The 23243-nt window shown below is 44.7% G+C and overlaps 1 protein-coding gene across 1 annotated transcript in view; it reads left to right on the forward strand.

Moving 5' to 3' along the window:
* Positions 1-23243, forward strand: part of DNAH12 (dynein axonemal heavy chain 12) — a 78599-nt gene that overhangs the window by 13286 nt on the left and 42070 nt on the right. The window contains exons 16-39 of the mRNA XM_061551756.1: positions 585-719; positions 1105-1298; positions 1911-2166; positions 2592-2777; positions 3405-3605; positions 4641-4835; positions 6003-6124; positions 6957-7239; positions 8365-8484; positions 9782-9938; positions 10114-10286; positions 10677-10829; positions 11484-11723; positions 12453-12698; positions 13191-13310; positions 14554-14663; positions 15647-15830; positions 16570-16710; positions 18266-18349; positions 19259-19447; positions 19589-19708; positions 20582-20770; positions 21422-21573; positions 22736-22874. Coding sequence (XP_061407740.1) covers positions 585-719; positions 1105-1298; positions 1911-2166; positions 2592-2777; positions 3405-3605; positions 4641-4835; positions 6003-6124; positions 6957-7239; positions 8365-8484; positions 9782-9938; positions 10114-10286; positions 10677-10829; positions 11484-11723; positions 12453-12698; positions 13191-13310; positions 14554-14663; positions 15647-15830; positions 16570-16710; positions 18266-18349; positions 19259-19447; positions 19589-19708; positions 20582-20770; positions 21422-21573; positions 22736-22874 — 4089 coding nt within the window. The remainder of the gene's footprint in view (positions 1-584; positions 720-1104; positions 1299-1910; positions 2167-2591; positions 2778-3404; positions 3606-4640; positions 4836-6002; positions 6125-6956; positions 7240-8364; positions 8485-9781; positions 9939-10113; positions 10287-10676; positions 10830-11483; positions 11724-12452; positions 12699-13190; positions 13311-14553; positions 14664-15646; positions 15831-16569; positions 16711-18265; positions 18350-19258; positions 19448-19588; positions 19709-20581; positions 20771-21421; positions 21574-22735; positions 22875-23243) is intronic.

Here is a 23243-nt window from a genome sequence, read left to right on the forward strand (position 1 = left end):
CTCCAATGTGCGTGAACCTGCTGTGCAGTTACAATGTTACATTATTGCTGCCGAAATGTAAAGTATCAAAGTGATGTCGAGAAAAGAGTGCTGCTGTATTGACTGCGAGGTGTGGTCGTGGATGCCTTTAATTTGGTGCGTGGGAGGTGTTGGTTGGTGGATCACACATAAACCATGAGCTATGAAATGTTCATCTGCTGGGCTGTGATGTGGCCAGGACATGACAGAATAGTCAGTCAGCTAATAACTCATCTGTTTGGACCTTTGTTATCCTGTCCTTGGTGTGGGTTTTCTCTGTTTTCTGAAGCAACATATTTTTCTATCCTCTACTTCTATGCTCCCATGTTTACGCTCCCCACCTCCACCAACCCGCAATAACGAGCATGGTGAAGTATGATAAAATAACCCCTAAAACCTGCATGATGCGGGGAGGCCCTCGTACAGCAGGGGATTGGCAAATAGGGCTGTACATGCACATGATACTTACTTTGACTTTGTCCTTTGATATAAAATGTTTCCTGTTGCTCTGTGGTGCAAGGAATTTACTGCTGTCCCAATTGACGTTGGAATGTCACTGTGTGCAGCTGATGGAGGTGGCTCAACGCAAGGGCGAGTCGGAGCTGCTGGCTCGCAGGGAGCGCCTCCTGCTGGAGCTGGACAAGCTGTCACGGCGCGTCGACGGATTTGCCGAGTGCAGCGAGCTGGACATGATTGCACAGGTTCGGGTTCATAGCGGGGCTGGACGCATGCTCGCTCGCTCAGCTGCAGTCACCGCCACCCCCTGTGCATCTCTCTGGTCGCGTGGTGCCGCGGTTGGACCGCCCAACTCACAGAATGGTCACGAGATAGAATTGGCCTATTTTTTTGGGGGGGTTGATAAATGAGTACCACTCTGAACCGGTGCTGGGCCTCCCCTAGGTCGACTCAGCCTAAAATGAGTACCGGGTGCAGTGCGTAAACATTGCCACTAGAGAGACAAAGGGTGTGGTGCTGGCCAGCCACCCTCGCGTGTGCCCTGCGGGCCTTCATAGGTGCTCGCTAACAGCACTTTCACCATCAGTCTGATTAGGCTATATGGGGATCTTTGTCTTTTTATGCGTGCAGTATGTCAGCGACATGAGGATGATCAGCAAGCGGCTGCAGGACGCTGACGACACCATTACATTTATTAACAAGGAGGAGGTTCTCTACAAGTGGGAGCTGACTTCCTACCCAGAGGTGGATGCCATCAGGACGAAGCTCGACCCCTTCCAGAAGCTTTTTACCCTCATCCTGCGCTGGCAGCGAGCGGAGAAAAAGTGAGATGCCAGCCGGGTTTATGAGGCACATTCTTGGCATTTGACACACAACAGTGGTATTTTATATTCATTCATTTATGCTCACACAATACACACTTGATGTGGTGGTGCTCACCTGTGGTTCAACAAAAAGTAATGGCTGGTTGTGTTGCAGTTAGAGCCCAGAACTTGCAATCAGGAGGTTATGCGTTCAAATCCTGCTCTGTGATCAACTCAGTCCATCCTCTCTCTGGTGTGAATATAATTAGCACCAGCTGTTGAGCGGTCACTAGTGGTTTTCTCATGGTGTGGATTGTCCCTGCAATAGGAATATGGAATGTTACCTGTGCTGAACATGAGGATGAGCAATGCCCCATGCTCATTTGACAGTCATTATTGACTTCTAGCCAAGTGGTACTAATTGTGTCTACCCTAAAGGGATGATTGTTAACAGAAGTGCCATCCGTCTCATACTATTCAATCAGTGGGGTATCTCTAATCGAATCATCCTGTGTATATACATATTTGCAAAATCCAGAGATTTATCTTGACTCTTCTGGGTTTCATTCAACACATCCAGAAGGGCTGGCAAGTGCATCTCACGCTTGTGTCGTCGCCTATTGCCCCACACAGGTGGATGGACGGCTCGTTCCTTGAGCTCAATGGTGAGACGATGGCCACGGAGTTGGAGGAGTTCTTTCGAGAGATGTACAAGCACCTCAAGTTCTTCCAGCAGCGGCAAAAGAAGGCAGAGCAGGAGCGCCAGCGAGACGCCCCGCGCAAAAAGCGCGGGGACAGTGCCGGGGCTGAGATCGAGGAAGCTCAGGAGCAGTCCGATCCGTCCGTGCAGATGTGCAGCAACGTGCTGGGGCATGTCAAGGAGTTTAAGGTGCCTGTGGGGCTCGGGGGGGGGAGGCTGGTGGCTTAGGCTGGAGTTAACAAATGCAGCTTTTATTAAGCGCTACAGCCGAGACACGGCAAAGCGGTGCCGCGTTTGCCGCATGTTGCAGATGTGTGTGGTTCGTGACCAGCAGTCGGCCTCTTGAATGCTAATACCGTGGTGATGCGCAGCTCTGGACAACCATTTTTTATTTCTCACAAATTACCACTCTGTTTGCTCACTCCATTGAGGGAAGGGGGGCCGAGTCAACCCCTGGCCATAAATTGCAGCCTTTTGATAGCGAGTCGAGTGCTTTGTCACAACAGCACCACCTGGCTGGCCTAAGTTACACTGACACGCATTATGTATGTGTTGCTATTTATTGTGAATAAATGTTTGTAATTGTGCATTGTCGTGCCCACACACGCTTGCAGGAACACACCCCCTTGGTGTCTGTCCTGTGCAACCCGGGCATCAGGGAACGGCACTGGGTTCAGATGTCAGAGGTCGTGGAAAACGACATCACCCCCGATTCGGGCACCACCCTGCGCAAGGTCCTCAAGCAGAACCTGATCCCTTACCTCAACAAGTTTGAGCAAATCAGCGCGGCAGCGAGCAAGGTAAAGCATCCAGCGTTGCCACACAGAGCCACCTAAGCGGTGCTCGCCCAGTGGTCTCATACGCTATTATTAGCCCCTAGAGGGGCAATTTCATGGTGACAAGATGGGTGTTTGAGACTAGCTTAATGTCTGGTACTGTCTTGGTAAGAAATTTGAACACAACAACTAGAAAAAAAAATGGCCTTTGAACATATTTGCACGCAGAGTATGCTTAGAATATTATGACAGTATAGGATAGGCAACATAGAGGTTTGAAATATAATTTGACAATAATATGTTATAGATCTAATCAGGAAGAGGAAGGTATGATGAAGATGGGCAGATTATAGAATCTGGCATTTCATTGGCACCCATGGGTTGGCATATTAGGGAAATACCTAAAGCCAGATGTTGATGTTGTTTCTCAAAGGATCTAGCAAGAAGAAGCGATGACAAAGTTTGGTAGTATCACTGGCATTGCCCATTATGGGCTCTTAAGTTTGATCCACTTGGCCACCTCATAAACACTTAAGACATTCTGTCATACCCATTGTGCATCCTCATGTCTCTCTCGGTCTCTCAGTATTGAGGTAGAAGGGATGCTGATTTTAATTCTGTTGACCTGAACATGTGTGTGTGTGATGGTAGGAATACTCCCTGGAGAAGGCGCTGCACACAATGGTGGAGATATGGGACAGCGTTACGTTCACCACGCTGCAGTACCGCGAGACCGGTGTCTGCATCCTCTCGTCGGTCGACGAGATTCAGAGCACACTCGACGATCAGATCGTCAAGACACAGACCATGCGCGGCTCGGCCTTCATCAAGCCCTTTGAGAAGGAGATCAAGGCAAGTTTCTACACAGAAAGAGTCAAGCGGAACAGCGATATATGAATGCTTAATCACCTGGTGTGGTGGTGGGAACAGCTCAATGACTATTGGCTGGGCTGGATTTTGATGGACTACATAAACGGCTTTGCAAGGGTTGGAGCGGTCAATTGCGTTCAGAGTACTACTGCGTAGATTGTCGTGGTTGTGCTGTCAAGCGTTTTGATCTGTTTTCGGGTTGTATTTGGGTTTTTATGTTGTACAGCTCCCTGCACTTGGAGCGGGAGCGAAATGTTAGACATCATGCTGACATGACTTGACCCGATGTATATCAGAGTTCGTGCTGTCAAGAGCTGTGTTTTACCGAGCTTTTACTCTATAAAGCTACAAATGTATGGACATGAGGACAAATGTGCCTCCTCTGACCAATCCACCCAGAATGCACCTTATCTCAAGATAAGCACAATTGAGCCTGGATAGTGCTTGCATGGGCGACTACTATGCACAACCGGTTGTTATAGGCTACATGGCTACGTGGTTGGCAGAAGGGGGTAGTGCAGAAAGATCCATCTTTGTACTGCACGTCTATGCTCCCACATCAATGATCCCTGCCTTTACCAACGCGCACTGACCAACGTGGTGAATCATGGTCAAATAATCACCATGATCCACACGATATGGGGAAGTCCTCATTCGGCAGTGGATTGACAAAGGGCTGTACATGCACATATACATACAAACGTACAAATATTAAATATATTGATACATTTCCAGTACTCATACATACAAACACATGTCCTTGTATATATACATGCATATAAATACAAATATGCATTATAACAACAGCCCCCATTCGCTAACTAAGTGCCGGTGACATCACCACAGCGCTTGTGCCAGGCTAGATGTACTTTGAGCCCATGCTAAGTGTTGAAGGCTCGCTTCTAAGAGGTCACGGAACAGACCCAGGTCTTAAATATGCATGACACAGCAACAATCCGTGCATGCACACGCACATCCGTAGTGATGCAGTTGCCTCTCACCTTTGTCGACGTCTAGGCGTGGGAGGAGCGCCTCGTCCGCATACAGGAGACGCTCGACGAGTGGCTCAAGGTGCAGGCGCAGTGGCTCTACCTGGAGCCCATCTTCTCGTCGCAGGACATCATGCAGCAGATGCCCGAGGAAGGCCGCCTCTTCCAGACGGTCGATCGCAACTGGAGAGAGGTCATGAAGTTCTGCAGCAGAGACCCGAAGGTATGGGGCCTTGATATGGCCAGTGCCTGAAATATTCATCATCATTGTCATGATGCCTCAAATGTTCGTCAACGATGTATTTATCAGTTATAAGGTCATGTTAGTTGTGAAGATGGTGAGTTTTGGTTTGTGCTATTGCACCGCGTGAGTTTTCATATTGTTAATGGGTTGGTTGACAAAACACTGACACGGCATCTCTGAGATGCTGAGTTGTAATCGTCTACATCATTATCAGTAGTGGCACCAGCATCATTTTCACGAATATTCTAAATGGTCATTGTATGTTATGAAATGTTCAACTTTCTGTGTTGTGAGGGGGATTCTTAACCATCTATGTGGATTTTGAATATTGTCCCCTCACATATGTGGGTTTTACCAATGTTTTCTGGATTCATTCCACATGTGAAACATGCTTAGAAAATTCATTGGCTGCACATTCTAATGCAAGGTCCTCATGCAAAAGTCTTGAGACTCAGTTAGGCTTTCATTAAAAAAATCACTTTATGAGCTTATTTCCATGAACGTTCAAATTAAAATCAGGGATTGATGCAGCCTAATGTTGACTATACCCCACTATTCTGGTGTGGTATAGTCATCATTAGCACTGGGCAGTAAAGGCAGTCAAGTAAGCATGGCGATAATCCCACTACCCTGTTATGTATACTTGCAGCCATAATACATGCTCGCAAACAATATTTGTCCTGACCACTTGTAAGGCTCGATTGTGCTCTTTGTGCAACTTCCCTGTACTGTCCACACTATGAAGCTCATTAGTTTTCCGTAAATTAAATTTCCCCAACTGTCTATAACACGAAACAGTACTCACTAACATCACTTCCCATCTATTACTATTGTCTATTTGAGGGATGTACCCACTAACACCAATTACATCCACTTTGGTGGTACTGTTAATACAGTGCATCACTCACAATTGGAAGGCTGAACGTTCAAGCCCCAATAGAGATTAATTCAACTCATCATCTCTCTGGAGTCAATAAAGTGATTATTGCTTTGTGGGCAGTCAGCAGTGGTTGTCCTTAGTAGACACTGGCCACACCATGGGAATGTAGAATTTCCACCTCAACCTCCAAGGCAATCATAATGAAAACGTGACCCAGTTTTCTCAGCACCAGGTGGCTCAATGAGTCTTACTTGTGTTCCTTACAGGTGCTGGCTGCCACCTCCATGACGGGCCTCCTAGACAAGCTGCAGAACTGCAATGGCCTCCTGGATAAAATCATGAAGGGCCTCAATGCCTACCTGGAGAAGAAACGACTCTTTTTCCCAAGGTGCACACGTACACACATACATGGTTGGGATTTACTGGCTACCTCTCAGACCCCAGTGGGTTTTACAGTATCACGTAACATGATGATTTCCGTGTCATGTACCTACTCTTTCTTCATTAGAGCACTGGATTTTATGTCTGCACTATCATGATTGGCCTCTACACCCAGACGCAGACATTATTATTAGTGATTGAAGTCTATAGAAGAGCTGATGCTACAAGAGTGAATGTTTGTTTCACATCGTCTTGTTCATGTGTTATATGAAATATATACAAATTAGAAAAAAATCTAGAGAATATGGAGATAAAATATACTCACTGAACCTGGATTACCATGTGTTTTAAGAAGAAAAAAAGAGAATGCACTTTTCAAAGGAAAATGAAATGATTGAGTGGTTTGATATAACAGGCAAAATGCTGATATATATGTCATCTTTGCGAATTTCCCCATTGTTGGTGATGGAGACATTGCCACATTTTCCCCAATAATTGGATTTAAAGGAATAACTTTTTCGAGGTGGTCACGAGAGATTTGGAACAGTGTACCAAACACATTGCTTCTCAATGGCACAGTGTTAAAACAACCCCACACTTTTCCTTGATAGGCTTTCTATGTGAAGCCACTGATATTTCTATGGGTGGTTGTTATCAATGATACCGGAATTCTTCGAATAGAAGTTCGGAGAATTGGGTTCACTGGGAGGAACATTTGTTTCCCTGGTGTGAGCCGGGCACTGACACATAGCGCGACGTGAACGCTGATCTATTGCCACCCATTGCTGTGACGTTTACATCACACCACGTGACACAATTGTGTTTATTAATACTTGCAGATTCTTCTTCTTGTCAAACGACGAGATGCTGGAGATCCTGTCGGAGACGAAGGACCCACTGCGCGTGCAGCCGCACCTCAAGAAGTGCTTTGAGGGCATCGCTCGCCTCGGGTTCCTGCCCAACCTGGACATCGGCGCCATGTTCAGCAGCGAGGGCGAGCGCGTCGAGCTGGTGGAGCGCGTGTCCACCAGTGAGGCGCGCGGCGCCGTGGAGAAGTGGCTGCTGCAGGTGGAAGATGTGATGCTGCGCAGCGTGCGTGACGTCATTGTCCGCGCGCGCACGGTAACGATCGACGCCCGCCGAGCGATGCCCGTGTTTGTGTGCGCGTGTTTGTATGTTGGGGAGCGGTAAGCTACGAACCCGGCGAGTTGAGTCCGATTCCCACTCACGGCCAACACCAGTGACGATTATCTGAACTGGTTCTGGAACTTTCCTGGGTCAACTCAGCCTCAAATGAGTACCTGGTGCGGTGTGTAAACATCGCCACTGGGGAGGCAAAGGTGGTCAAGCGTGGTGCTGGCCACCCACCCCCTCATGTACTGTACTGGCCTTCATAGGTGCTCGCTAACAGCACTTGCCCCAACAGTCGGTTAAGGTTATAGGGGGGATATTTGCCTTTGTATGTATGTATGTTGAACTTCTTTTGCATAGCGTATGTAGTCAAAGAGCTGCATCGCAAGTAACAATGCATTGCTTCAACTAGAAGGTTGTGTGGTTTGAGTTTGATTTACGAGAGATCGAAGTAACAACAATTAAACAGCTGATTAGGCTTAATTTGGAAAGAATACCGTTTGATTTATATGGCCCTGCGAAGGTCAAAGTGGTGGGTTCAAAGATTCTCAGAAGGTCGAAGTGGCAATTTAAATAACACAGATGTCACAGTTTTTTTTAATTATAATGCATCCTCATGCTCAGGATACATAAATGAAAATTGTGCATGTAGATTAAATAATTTCCAGTGTATATACTATACTTTAACGTGATTGGTTTGTCGTATTCCTGAAATTGCTTAAGGGTGAACATGCATGACAATGAATTGTCACCCTGAATGCTGACAATTCAAGACACAGTCTGGTACACTGATCAGGACATGACCAGATATTGATTAGGTCGTATTCTGATCCATGCTTTGTCATTTGTATCATCTGATTAAATTCCTATCCGAACTGATCATGTACCAAATACAGGCACTGGTAGTCCCATTTTGTGTGGTTTATACATGTCTGTAGCATGGTTGTAGATGACTGAATAATTCATTTATGGACCAATTTACGAAATGAATGAAGTGGTTTATGAATTTAATGATGATTGCCCAAGAAGGAGTGACTCTGAATGATCTTTCAATCTTCTCCGTTGTCTTTACCATCGTGTGTGCTAATTTTACCATTACCCTGACTCCTGATACAGGCATACGCCAACACCGAAAGAAAAGACTGGGTCCGTGAGTGGCCAGGCCAAGTGGTCATCTGTGTCTCCCAGATGTTCTGGACAACGGAAGTGCATGAAGCCATCAAGGATGGCCCGCAGGTGATTAACACCAAAGTCATCTCGCTTATCATCAAAATGACAAGTTGAAGTCAAAGTGTCCCCCTGCTGAAATCAGCATTAGGGGGGCAGCATTCATCGTAATTGGCAGCCCCAAGACATTGATACAATTCTATATTTCCATGGCAGGAGCTAGTATTTCCATAAGTCTACTACTGTTGATGTCTCACAAAGTTGTAGCTAAGTAGTCAGTCAGCTAGCTGCTTCCGAGAAGAGGGTTTGCATGTATATTTCTCATAGCCACTTGCTATTTTTTTTATAGGCAGTTCTGATAATGTGTGGTGTGTTGGTTAGCGCACCGTGTTGCAATCCTGGTGACTCAGACCGACTCCTGGTTGAGATACACAGCATCAATTACAACTGTATCCTGGCCTGGTTTGAACCTCTCCTAAAGTAAATTCCTGGTGTGGTATGGTCATACTTAACACTGGGGAGATAAAGACAGTCAAGAAAGCCCAATGGTCGCCTCACTGCCCTCATGGGTACAGTATTGGCCATAATGGGTGCTCACGAACAGCATTTGCCCCAAAGGTTTGTAAGGCTACATGGTGGTCATTTAGCATTTCCTCTACTGTCTTCATTATAAAACTAAATGTTTTAATTTTTCCGAGCAGCACTTGCCCAAACATTGTATGATGTTAAATGGTGCTCACTAACAGCACTTTAAATCCTTTTGGGGGGCACTGTAAATAGAGGACATCACTCACAATTGGAAGAGTGAGATTTCATATTCCGTTATCTATTTGGGATAAATAAAATATGCCCTACTTTAATGGAAGTTAATAGCAGTTAAATCTTGACTTAAAGTTGTCGTGACTGCAGGAATTCCTACTCTTTGGGTCTTTCGGTAAAGTCACGTAGATATAAAAAAAATAAAAAAAATCATGATTCTTCGATCGCAACACAAGAAATCGTTCTTAGGTAAATAAATATAGCATATATTAAAAAAGATAGCATATTTTAAAAAATATAGCATATATTTTTTTAATCGTCCTCAGGTATAGCATATATTTTTTTACCTGAGGACGATTGCTTGTGTTGTGATTGAAACGTCGTGATTTTTAAAAATAATTTTTATATCTACGTGACTTTACCGAAAGACCCAAAGCGTATTAATAGCAGTTGTCCTCTGGAGAGAATGGTCTCTGCCATGGGAATGTGGAATTTCCATCACTGGCTTAGAACCACTAGTGGGGATAACATCTCATATTCACATATCAGCACGGGCATAGTACGACGAGGCTGAACGAGGTGTCCATGTGTCGGTCTCTGTGAGCAGGGCCTGCGCGGATACAGCGAGCGGCTGCAGGATCAGCTGAAGGACATCGTGGAGCTCGTGAGAGGAGACCTCTCCAAGCAGACGCGTGTCACGCTGGGCGCCCTGGTGACGATCGACGTGCACGCGCGTGACGTCGTGTTAGACATGATTGACAAAGGTGCGAATAAATTACTCTATCGTGGGTAATTAGTTAAGGTTAACGGGTCGACAAGGTGAATTCCACCGATGCCACGACACCTTGACATGGCTTCCTGCTGCTTGATCTTAGCTAGTTTCTGGCAAACATAGCCCTAATTTGTTTTTTCTTCATCCCAACACCACTTGTCTCGCAGGGGTGTCGAATGAGACCGACTTTCAGTGGTTAGCGCAACTGCGTTACTACTGGGAGAGTGAGCAGGTGCGCGTACGCATCGTCAACTGTAACGTGAAGTACGCCTACGAATACCTGGGGAACTCGCCTCGCCTCGTCATCACGCCGCTCACCGACCGCTGCTACCGCACCCTGGTGAGACAAAGCACTGCAGGCACTCAGCCACAAGCTGGTTGATGAGATGAGACAAAGCTGCAACCCAACAATCACTGCTGTTGGAAGGCCCTTAACTAAAGGGAGCTCTAGAGAGTCCCTGTCGATGCTAATTTGGTCTTCTTTTCCACACTAGCCAGACATAGTTTTAAAGCACTTTTTGTTTATATTTTATGGGGTGTTTAAATTGTCAGATGTAAAGCAGAATATGTAACCCAAAGATGCATACATCGACTGTGTGTCCTGGGCTGTTGAGTGTGAATTTCATTCATGGGAAAGACGATACATTACATCTGATAGTAGCAGCATGTGGCCATTCTTTTGATTGTGTGAGTGTTCATGTGTCCGTGTATGTGCCGTGTTACCCTGTAGGTTGGCGCATTCTATCTGAACCTAGGAGGAGCCCCAGAGGGTCCGGCCGGCACTGGCAAAACGGAGACTACGAAGGACTTGGCTAAGGCTCTGGCCGTGCAGTGTGTGGTGTTCAACTGCTCCGATGGGCTCGACTACCTGGCCATGAGCAAGGTGCCTCTCTCTGCCGATGGACGGATTAAAGAATACACAGTTCCAAACACAATTAACGCTATTCTATTGCATTAAATAATATAGCCAGGCGGTGGTAAAGCACACCTTTAATCTTGCACTGTGGATGTGAAGGTTGGTGGATCACACATATGTTGTGAAATTCTCTTCCTGTGGGCATCGAGGTGCCATACCCTGGCTTTACATCTGTATGGGATAGAGGGTTGTCCTCTCACACATATGGGTTTTCTCCGGATGCTCTGGTTTCTTCCCACATGTAAACATTCATTAATTGGCCAATAACACCTTAATGTATAGAGGACCGCAGAGTTTGGGGGGGGGGGAATTTAGCAGAGTTTGGGGGGGGGGGAATTTAGCACCGTTCACCACCTAGCTGCCTTTCCCACTTGCCTGTGGTACCTCGTATCTTTGAGATTTTATCTTCTCTTTGAGAGCGAGCGAATATCGTGCGGTGCATTACAAGTTGAAATTATTATTGACAATAATCCATGGTAATTAATCCATGGTAATTATCTGTTTGCAGGATTCCCACTGTGAATTGCATGCTCTGACTAGAGTGCTGTCTGTATAGACTATTTAAAGCAGCGGAATTGAACGTGGGATGGCCCCGCTGTGTGTAATCACTGTCCACCACAGTTCTTCAAGGGCCTGGCATCTTCAGGCGCATGGGCCTGCTTTGACGAGTTCAACCGCATCGAGCTGGAGGTGCTGTCCGTGGTGGCGCAGCAGATTCTGTGCATCCAGCGCGCCATCCAGACCAAGATGGTGACCTTTGCCTTTGAGGGCACGGAGCTGGTGCTCAACCCCAACTGCTTTGTGGCTATAACCATGAACCCAGGCTACGCTGGCCGTTCGGAGCTGCCCGACAACCTGAAGGTAGCTGACCTCTAAAGTAATTTGTCAACATGTCTTCATACTCAGACAAGCTCTTCCCTGCTGGTGGTGCTGAGCAAGTTACGAAGGCTTGTATCTTCATAGCGCAACCACGACCAACGTCCAACAGATTAGTAAATTACAGAGAGATACTGGACTGTGTTGACTACTGAATGGGATTTTGACTTAATGGTTGTCTTATGTAGATACTTGTGTCCACTATATCAATATGTAATTTACACCATTAAGTTCAAGGTCACCATGTTGAACAGTACTCCACTGCACTCGTTTGAAGACAAAGTGGTTGAACTTTGGAAGCTGCGCATAGGTTTAGCAATTAGACTACAACACGATGTGGATAGTGCTAGACTCACAATTTGAAGCTTTTGAGTCAATACCCATTCTGGGGTTGACTCATCCCATGATCCCTCCGAGGTCAATAAAATCTAAAATATCACTTTCTAGAAAGTCAACAGTGGTTGTCCTCTGGAAAGCCTGACCCTAACCATGGAAATGAAGAATTTCTACAACTGCCCCAGAGCTGCCAATAGAGACAAGCACTGGCCACCTAGCAGCCCATTGGGATCCACCGTCCCTTTCCTCAAACATGTTGGATACCACATTTTTACCTTCGTGCCCGACTAAATTCTTTTGTTTGAGTATTGAGCCTTCGTTAGCAAAACACTGCTGTGGTGAAGACGCTGATCCCCACCGCGACCCTCTCGCCACCAGGTGCTGTTCCGCACAGTGGCCATGATGGTGCCGAACTATGCTCTGATCGCGGAGATCTCGCTCTACTCGTACGGATTTCTCAACGCCAAGCCGCTGTCGGTGAAGATCGTCATGACGTACCGCTTGTGCTCAGAGCAGCTGTCTTCGCAGTTCCACTACGACTACGGCATGCGCGCGGTCAAGGCGGTGCTCATAGCGGCCGGCAACCTCAAGCTCAAGTTCCCGAACGAGAACGAGGACATCCTGGTGAGAGCTCGCTAGAATAAAGGTGCCCTTGTGGAATGTTCACGGGCGATGTGACCATAAACAATTGAGTAATACATTTTCACATTTATCTGAGCAATGTCCATCAGTTGCAAAGTAGCAATTAAAAGATGATTGTTTAGATAGGGTGGCGACATGGCCAAGTGGCAGCGTGGTCGCCACTCGTTGCTGAGGTTCACGGTTCAAATCCAGCGGCTGCCCTGATGAATACTGCATCTCTATTAACCATAACAATATGCTCCGTCTGCTTCACATGGAAGTTACAGATCCCGTGACTTAATTTGCAAGAGTAGGTCACTGTGTGCTGGTGTCATTATCCAAATATGTCTAATTTGGAAAATCACCTGCACATTACTCATTTGGAAGATCGTCATTATTTAATCAGATGTTAACAGTTAAGATACATTCTGCTGTAAGGGTGCTGGTCGATTATTTGCATATGCAAGAGCCAAACTATCGTGCTGTGTCCTGCAGTTGCTGCGATCTATCAAGGATGTGAACGAGCCCAAGTTCTTGTCGCACGACATCCCACTCTTCAATGGCATCACGAGTGACCTCTTCCCTGGCATTACCCTTCCAGTTGCTGACTACACGGTATTGGACATATATTTCTTGTGTCAGAAGAACCATGAGGATTAATACGTCTAAATTGTCTCTTTTTTTACTCGGACAGATAGCACTTACCTCTAGTTCAACAACCACCACTTACCTCTAGTTGAACATCACTCCACACTAATTTGATTGTTAATGCTATAAAAATAAACCTCTATTCGATTACCGTACATCTTTAATTGAATTTTCACCATATTTTTTATCCCACACTCATTATATTAATAATGATAATGAAGCTTATATTGACGAAACATTTGTATGAAAGTCACTCAAAGGTCTTATAATATGCATGCCCTTTCCACATCTGCCAGTCAGATAGCTTTACCCAAATAGATCATTCAACCACTGACAGCTAATTATTCTCATGAACCATGCTATGTTTGAAACTTCTTCATGAAAAGTAATATTTTGAGGCATAACCTAAACCAGTTATTTGCAGTGCATGATATAACTTGCAAGAGAAGATGGTTCCATAATGTTAGAACAAATTACACAAAAGCGTTTTCATCAGTACCAGACACACAGGTTGACAGGACTGCCAGTAGATGGACACTTTGTCACGTCTGAATTATATTCTGTTATATCGCAAACCACAGTACGACAAATGAGTTTGCTGTTCAAAGGAGCATGGGGAAGTACTCACTTTGGGTTTACAGTCATCAGGCAGTGGTGTAAATTTCACCTTCCTGTGGTGGGACAGCGATGTGGCTCAGTGGTAGCGCGCCCGCCGCTTCATGCAGGGCTTCACGGTTCGAATCCAGCGGCTGTGCTGATAATTACGATCGGTAATTATATTCATATTGTGCTCTTATCTGCTTCAGGGGTCCACATTTTAAAAATTCGAAAATTACATCGCAAATTCTTCAATTGGCATGATACGTATCAAACATCGCCCCCTACTGACAGGCAATTTCTGCAGGTCACTCTGGGAAATTATACACGGTCCTGTTTTCTTGAGTTGGTTAAACGAAATTAACTGGAGGAGGAATTTACACCATCGGACAACCACTGTTGATTTCCCACACAGTGGTAGAAACTTTATTATGGGCAGTTGAGAGCAGTGCATTGAAATAATTTGTTATACTGTATTTCAATGTTCCCAAATCTGCTCTCCCTGCCTTCACCAAACCACACTTACCAGCGTGGTGAAGTATGGTAAAATAATCCCCACGACCCACACTGCTTGGGGTCCTAATCTAGCTGCTGCTGCTCTCATTGATTTCAGCTGTTCCTCGAGGCTGCAAGAGAGTGCTGCAGCCGGCACAACGTGCAGCCCGTCAAGGTGTTCCTGGAAAAACTCATCCAGACCTACGAGATGATGATCGTGCGGCACGGGTGAGCAACACCACAGTAACGATCCATGTGCACTCACACAGCAAGCCATGCTCATTCTTTAGCAGTGTGCATGACATGCAATACCTAATGACAATTGCAGTGTTGGGAGCTACGAATTGTATTGAAGATTTTGTATAATCCAGCCAAGTGTGTTCTTACTTAAATGTACATTAAGCAGTGCTCATCTGAAAAGACAGTCCCACGTTACGTGTGGAAATCACAGGACAGAAGTTTCCATTAAAGCACGAACTAATATTGACATGTTCAGGAGTAGTGTTATTCATATTTCATAGTTCATGTGTTCAGATTTTGATCAGGAGTTAGCTCAACGCCATCATTCTTCTGTCCATCTTGAAGTTTCACTATGTAAAACTATTTTTGTTCCTGGGTGCTAAGTGTTATTTTCTAATTGTTTATGCCTAAAAAGTATAGAAAATGGCTATTATTCCTCACAAACTTTGCTTTTGTGACCAGGACTTTATGTGAACGAAAGAGACAAATGCACACGTTTTCTCATTGAAAATAGGTGCATTTCAAAATATCACCATCCTGGTCACAAAAGCAAAGTTTGGGGGGAATAATAGCCATTTTTTGTACTTTTGAGGCATAAGCGATTAGGAAATAACACATACTACTCAGGAATACATTTTTTTGTTACACCATGAAATTACCCACAAATTACACACATAGCAAGCATTGCCCCTTGCTGGCAGACCAATGCTCATCGCCGAGCCAGGTATTGTCACCTTGCGCTGCACTGGGGACCGCTGACAACAGGGGGCTCTGCGCTCCGAAACACTTTGTTGTTTGACATATAGAGTGCAATATAAATGCAAGTTCATTCAGTAATTCAATACATCGTGAGAGTTAGAATCAATTTTAATCGTTAAATTGACAGCTCGTTACCCATGCCTGGTACGAGCAATGGCAAGCGGTAAGGTTACCATGGAAATTCCTGGTGACAATGTTTCTGCTTTTCCTAGCTTCATGTTGGTGGGGGAGCCGTTTGCCGGCAAGACCAAGGTGCTGCAGGTGCTGGCGGACACGCTGACGCTGATGAGCGAGCGTGGCCAGGGTGGCGAGGAGCGTGTGCAGTTGCGCACCGTCAACCCCAAGGCCATCACCATGGGCCAGCTGTTCGGCCAGTTTGACCCTGTGTCACATGAGGTGATGCCGGCGCCCGCCTCTCCACATGCAAATTTCTCACCTTAACATCACTCGCTCCTCTCACTTCGTTTATGACCCTTGGGCTACACCCATTTCAAACCTTTAAAACAGCCTGCATCAGCAGCTTTCCTGCTCTTTTTCTCCTGATGCCAGTTGCTTGTGTTGCGATTGAAACGTCGTAGTTTTTTGTAAAAAAAATTGTTCTACGTGACTTTACTGAAAGACCCAAAGAATATCAACTCCTGCAGTCACGAAAGCTTTAAGTCAAGATTTGTCTACTTACCCTTATGAATAGGCTTTCAACGATTTACCATATAACCGATCAAATATGTATATAAGAATTGATTGTTTATTATTTGTGCAAATAATTTCAGTCGTAGGGTGAATGGTTACACAAATATTGCCTACCTCTCAATGCAATTCAAATATGTGGTCAACACTGCCTTCTATATTTGGGTTTCTCTTCACTGTTTTCTGTCCACCATTAGTGCCACCCCTCTGGACTGGTAACATGAGTTCCACTCTGTGAACAATGAACAGTGGTTGTCCGATGGAGAGACTCAGAATCATAATATTTCAGAATATTTATTTATACTGAAGACTGGCCCCCAACCTTTGGAATGGGACATTTCTAACAATGCTGCCACCAGCGATGGGTGATGCCCCCACTGCTTGTTTTGACATAGTAACACTGTAACTTGGAGTGTTTGCGTTTACTTTCCACTCCTTGCCGTTGCAGTGGACAGACGGAATAGTGGCCAACACGTTCCGCGAGTTTGCGTCGTCAGACACGCCGGATCGCAAGTGGGTGGTGTTTGACGGTCCCATCGACACGCTGTGGATTGAGAGCATGAATACGGTGCTCGACGACAACAAGAAGGTATCCATCTTCTTGTTTCTTTCGGTAAAGTCACGTAGAAGGGAAGTAATAAAATAATAAAAATAAAACATAATAAAACAATTCTCACGACGTTTCGGCTACAACGCAAGCAGCCGTCTTTTATTACTTCCCTTCTACGTGACTTTACCGAAAGAAACAAGAAGATGAATCCCTGCAGTCACGAAAGCTTTAAATCGAAACAAGAAGGTAGTTGAAGTAGCGGTTGGGTTCGGCCTAGCCTATCATATCTCAAGGTCTGATAAAATAAGTACTTCTTTGTGGGTCATTAACCACGGTTATCCTTTGAAGAGAATGGCCCCAATCGTGTGATTGTGGAATTTGCACGATTGGCACATGGCCTCCAATGGACATGAACATCATCTTGCTTGTCATTTGCAAAAGCATACGTGTTCATTTGACCTTGAACAACATGGGGCCTTTCTTCCTTATGACGTCACCATATTTGACTGGTAGATTTGCAGCTGCTTGATTTAGTGGCCACTACGTTTTTGGCCTATGCACCAGTGATATCTGTGGGTAATTAATAAAAAAAAAAAGCTCAGGACGAAAGTAGATGTTAAAAACCTTCACACACTGACAAGAGGAGATGATGCATAATACGTAATACTTTACTGGAATTATGCATTTGACAATGAGCTGCAATAATCACATGTTGATATAGCATTAGTTTCTCCTTCATTGTAAATATTCCACAATCTCCTTTGTAAGTGTGTCCCAATGTATGATAACATGACCAGGATGTGTTTATACAAATGCATAGTGAAAGGGATTGTTTGATCACTACATGGAATACTGTATTCGTTGCACTATGGGTCTTTCTTTCAGATTATTCTTACACAGTAAAATGCAACCACTTCTCTGTTTTTCTTCACTGAGTTTCATCGCCAAGGTTTAGCTTATTAAACAAATGGAATGGTGTATCCTGGGCAGCCACTCACTTACAGTGGAGCAGCCATTCACAGTATGAGGCCCAAGAAGCTGAAATCAATGAAATACATTTCAGTTAATCAGGCTAACAGTTTTTTTTTGCTAAGGCCCATATATGCCATCTGACCCAAACAATAAATATATAACAAAAATAGCAAGATGTCTTAACAAACATAGCCACAATAAACATGGAATACATGGGTTTAATAAGATAACAAAGAACTGTCTGTTTTACCAAATAAAAATAATCTAACAATTGATCCATAAATATATAGGCCTTCTGGACTAATATTTTCCAGAAGCATCTAAGCAAGCATATGCTTTCACCTTGGTTTCTCATTAAGACTGTGGCATGTTAAACAAATGCTGAATAGTCACCTGCCTACAACACCAGGTTGCCTATAACACCAGGAATGTTTAATGCTTGTGAATATTCCCACGGTTCACACTGCCCTGCTCCACTTATTATCAACATTTTCACTTGTCAGAAGTTGTTATAATGTAAACAAACACCAAACCATTGATTTGTCATAACTTTCAGTGACAGATGCACAATTCACGAGGCTTATACAGTGACTGACGTAATTGTATGTGGTTGTGTCTGCAGCTGTGTCTCATGAGTGGAGAGATCATTCAGATGTCACAACCAATGAGCCTCATCTTTGAGGCCATGGACCTCTCGCAAGCCTCCGTAAGTCCATTTCCCACTCAACTTAAATTAAATAATATTTATTCATTCATCATGCAACGTCAGCGAAGGACTGTTGCGCCAAACGTGTGACCCCTTGCGACAGCATTCTCATCGACTGTTTTTACTGTCATACACCGGAGTCTCGAGTGATTTGTTTGATCCACGTTTCACGGGGTGACCACAGGGGTGGCACCATTCTTTAGAGGGTGGCAGTCCATTTCAAACATCAACCGCCAACTGAAGTGCGCAATTTGCTGGCGTTTCCGCATGAAGATGAGCAACGTGTCTACAAATGGACAGCCGTGTCCCTCAAACTGAACTCTCGATCGCGCATAGACCTGTCCTAGATGCAATAGTGGCATTTCTGACAAAGTCGAACCATCAGACGCCAAGAAAAGCATTTGTATTTATAGACTTGATTTGCTAGTTACCATAGCTTGATTTTTTCCAATCTGTTAAGTGAAAATCATTTTTGTTCACTATTTTTATGTCGACATAAAATCACATTACATTACAGCTCGGGCATGTATTTGTGTAATACTGCATTAGATTTAACATTACAGTTGTGTTTCTATATCTAGCTGGGTGGCACTGTATACAGAGCTCCTTTGATTTCTGAGTGGGTGTTGACTCAGTCCATAAATCCTCAAGCCAGTAGTGGGAATTCTATATTCCCATCACACAGAGACCTATTCCCTACAAAGAACAGCCACCATTGATCTCTAACAAAGTCGTGCTAACTTTATAGACCCTGGAGACCTGAAGTGCAGAGTCGATCTCTGACCGAGATTTAACCTTGCGATCCTTTGACTTTGAGCCGCACGCTCTAACCACGGTGCCACCTGGCCTGATGAGACACAGAGCACAGTAATCGGTGAAATCATTGCACGGGATGTTTGTTTGTCTCAGCCGGCCACCGTGAGTCGGTGCGGCATGATCTACATGGAGCCGTCGCAGCTGGGCTGGCAGCCGCTGGTGCAGTCGTGGCTTGGCACCCTTCCGCCAACCCTGCAGCAGGAGGACAACAGGGTCCTGCTGCAGGAGCTCTTCACCTGGCTGGTGGCGCCCTCCTTGCGAATGGTCCGCAAGCAATGCAAGGTGTGTCCCTCTCAGGACACTCATGAAAAAGAGTTGAGACTCAGCGAGGCTTTCACAAAGGCACTCATCGTGTCTGTAGATTGTAGATTGTCTGGGCTTTGGTGAGGAAGTGGAAGAACATAACCACTTTGTTCTGTGCAGGAGCTGGTGCAGACGTCGGATGGGAACCTGGTGGTGTCCCTCACGCGCCTCTTTGAGATGCTGCTGTGTGGCCTGCTCGGTCAGGAGTCGGACAGCAAGAACGTGCGCGTGTGGATAATGGTGCGTGCCGCCAGACGTGCCGGCTCAGCAAGGACGCCTGCCTCTCTTTGCGCATACAAAAAATACCCCCTAATGCGTAACTTTTGTATTTTGCCTCAAAGGCCTGTGGGTTAGTGCTGAAGCTTTGTTAGTATTGAGAATGCCAAAAGGCAAACTGCACAAAGGTAATGCAAATATTTAAGCATTAATAGCTTGGGTTGAGCAGTTATATCTAACACTGGTGAGACAAGGCCATAACGGAGGCTGCCTGATGTAGGCCAATTAGTTTCAAAGACAATGCATACGTTATTATCAAAGCATGATTGTTTGCATGATTTACCACAAGAATGTTTGATTCATGCAGACTTGATGCCTTGCAATAGTTGTCAATGTGGTGTTTGAACACCTTAACACATCTATTATTGACGGAAAGGGTAAAGCCTATGTTTTTTCATCATATTGATACTGGTAAAAATGGTCACAGAGGCTGTTAATGTTGAAACTTTGGGTTAGTGTTGAGCTCTGGGTTAGTGTTGCAGCTTCATTTTGTAGACAACTCACTCTATAGTTGTGGGGTGTAGTAATATTGTGTGTATATGAGTCAGAAGGAATATGTTTTCCTTGATACCAGCTTGGATGCGCTGCTATCTACAAGATCCTTGTTGGTGGCTTAATACACGTACACAATTGTGCCCCAGTGACATCACCAGAAAACGCTATTCCAGTACACCTGAAAGTTGCATTTTCATGCATGCAAATGGATTTTATTCTCTTCAATTAAGCTTCAAACACATATAATATCCTGGGACATATGGCCTAATCGCTTATCTACAAAACAGCAGCTGTTTGTTATTTGGACTGCATCATTGAGATGCGCGTGCGCGCGGCTTGCAGGCCAGCTTTGCTTTCTCGCTCGTGTGGTCGGTGGGAGCTTCGTGCGACTCTGATGGTCGCGTCAAGTTTGACTCCTTCCTGAGGGAGTTGCTCGCGGGAAAGTCCAAGGATCACCCGCTGCCTCCCACCGTCGGCAAGTGGGAGTGCCCGCTGGAGGAGAGAGGCCTGGTCTACGACTACATGTATGAGGTATGGACGACGTTTGCCGCGATGTCATATTTCACGATGCAATACAATATTCAATTTCACCATGTGGCGATTATCGCAATACAAGTTGGAAATTATGACAACCATTATCTTCACTATGGGGACCTCATTTGCCAGTAAAAATATGATAATTGGTTCTTTACCCTTCTATCTGGCAACAAAACTGACACCTTTTTGCAAGGAGTCATGTTTGCATAGACCGCAATACCTGCAGTCATAAATACAAACAAAAGACATAACTCTGATAAGGACAGTGCACATTATCAGAGTTATGTCTTTTGTTTGTATTTATGACTGCAGGTATTGCGGTCTATGCAAACATGACTCCTTGCAAAAAGGTGTCAGTTTTGTTGCCAGATAGAAGGGTAAAGAACCAATTATCAACCATTATCTTCTATTGATGGTTTGTAAGGTTTCTATATGTTTTTATCAAGGTGGTGGTTTGTGAGTGCTTGGTTGACTGCATCAGCTTCCACTGAATTAAATAAAAAAAAATTCTACAGTAATATATCTCCACTTATTAAGTCAAAATAAGTCTACTCAATCAGGAGGCTTTGTCATTGATGGGGATTGTGAGTTTTTGTACTTGAACATCACTGCCAAACAACCTTTAAATGATTAATTGTCTCACAGCTGAAAGGCCGTGGCCACTGGGTGCACTGGAACGAGCTGATCAAAAACCCGCACTTGGGAGACAAAGGCACCAAGGTGCAGGACATCATCGTGCCCACCATTGACACTGCGCGCTACACCTACCTCATGGACCTCTGCATTCAACACTCCAGGTACCATGTGTGCTTCTTGATAGGCAGTATCACTGCCACATGAATTGCACTATGTTGAAGCCACGATGTGCGGTGTTTTATCAACAGGACAATGTGTTTCCATCCTCTAATGAACATTGAGTAGTACTCATCTGCATTGGCAGTCCTGAACCGGTGGTGAAAATTCCACATCCTTTTGGCAGGGGCCAGTATCGCCACCCCAGAGAGATAATGGGGTACATTTTTCCCACACTGCAATATGAGTGCATAACCTTTCAATTGAGAGTTGAGCTGTCTAACGAATGTACCAACCAGCCTGATAGCTCTGAATACATCGTCAAAGACACTAAAGTGGATGTGCAATGTAAGCAAGGCAGCTTAACCAAACCACTCGCATACTGTAATTCTCAAGGCCATGTCATTTTTAAAGCTTATCACAGTAAAGGCTTATGTACTGCTTTTACTATTCTTAGAAATCTTTAGAGCTACATAGCCCAGCTATGCGTATTGCCTTGATTATGCTCTGAAATTTTACAGAGCATAACTTGCCTTATAGACAACAAAGTTTTCTCATATGAGAAACTGACAGCACAGAAGTTCAGTGATCATTTAAAATCAACTGTCATAGTTGACTATTACTCGTGTTTTTTCTTGATTGTAGGAATTATTATCTTCAGAATAGGATGGTGGTGCGATGGTACAATCTGAAATAAGGAAATAACTTTAGTTCATGGGTTTATTTTTATTTAATGTATTGCATCCAACTTGTCCGTTCATCTGTATTTCTATTAATGGGGCCCATAGAAAGGGCACTGGAGCTACAGTGCTTCTGTGTCATTTATTTTCTGTCAAGAGTAGGCCATCGTATGTTAGGTCACGGTCCAAATTGATCGAATTAAAAAACGACAGTGCAAATTCCTTAATTGGGATTCTGAATAGTAATCATCGCCCCTCTTTATGCAGATTAATTCCACAGGTAATTCTTGCAAATAAGGCTATCATCGTCTCTTGAGTTCTCACCTGGCTAAACAAAATAAACTTAACTTTTTTCAGGGTCAATGCCCAATGCGATGTGAGGCCATGCTGTCTCTACGAAGTTCAGTGCCTGACAATCACAAGCACATCTATAACCATAGGAGGTGAATGGGGCTGTCACTTGAGGCAGAAGTGTTTTTGTTTTCAGGCCGTTGCTTTTTGTGGGCCCAACGGGCACGGGCAAGTCTGTGTACATCAAGAACAAGCTGATGAACAACTTGGACAAGGAGCGGTACCTGCCTTTCTTTGTCAACTTCTCAGCTCAGACGAGTGCCAACCAAACGCAGGTGGGAAGCCAAGTGTACATTGACACAAGCAGACTACACCTCTTACATCTCAATATTTTGAAAAGGGTCTGGGCACACCAGAATTACATTAATCAGCTTTTGATATTTCTGTGGACATGTTTGAGCCACAACTTTGGAATAAATTTACAGACTTCCTCAGCACCGAAAAAGTACTTTAACTATATTTCCCCAGCATAGGTTGGAAGAGCTGTTGAATGTGATGAGGATGCTGTTGTTGCTGCTGTTACTGCTAAATTTGATGCTGCTGAGTAGGAAGATTATTATGTTTGTCCTGCTGTTGTTGAAGCTGATGTCAATAATCAATTGTTGTTGCTGCTAGCATTGCCCTTGTTGCTGGTGATGATATTC

This window comes from Lethenteron reissneri, chromosome 15 (assembly GCF_015708825.2).
Source record: "Lethenteron reissneri isolate LAM-NWPU_2019-01 chromosome 15, ASM1570882v1, whole genome shotgun sequence".
Classification (NCBI taxonomy): Eukaryota; Metazoa; Chordata; class Hyperoartia; order Petromyzontiformes; family Petromyzontidae; genus Lethenteron; species Lethenteron reissneri.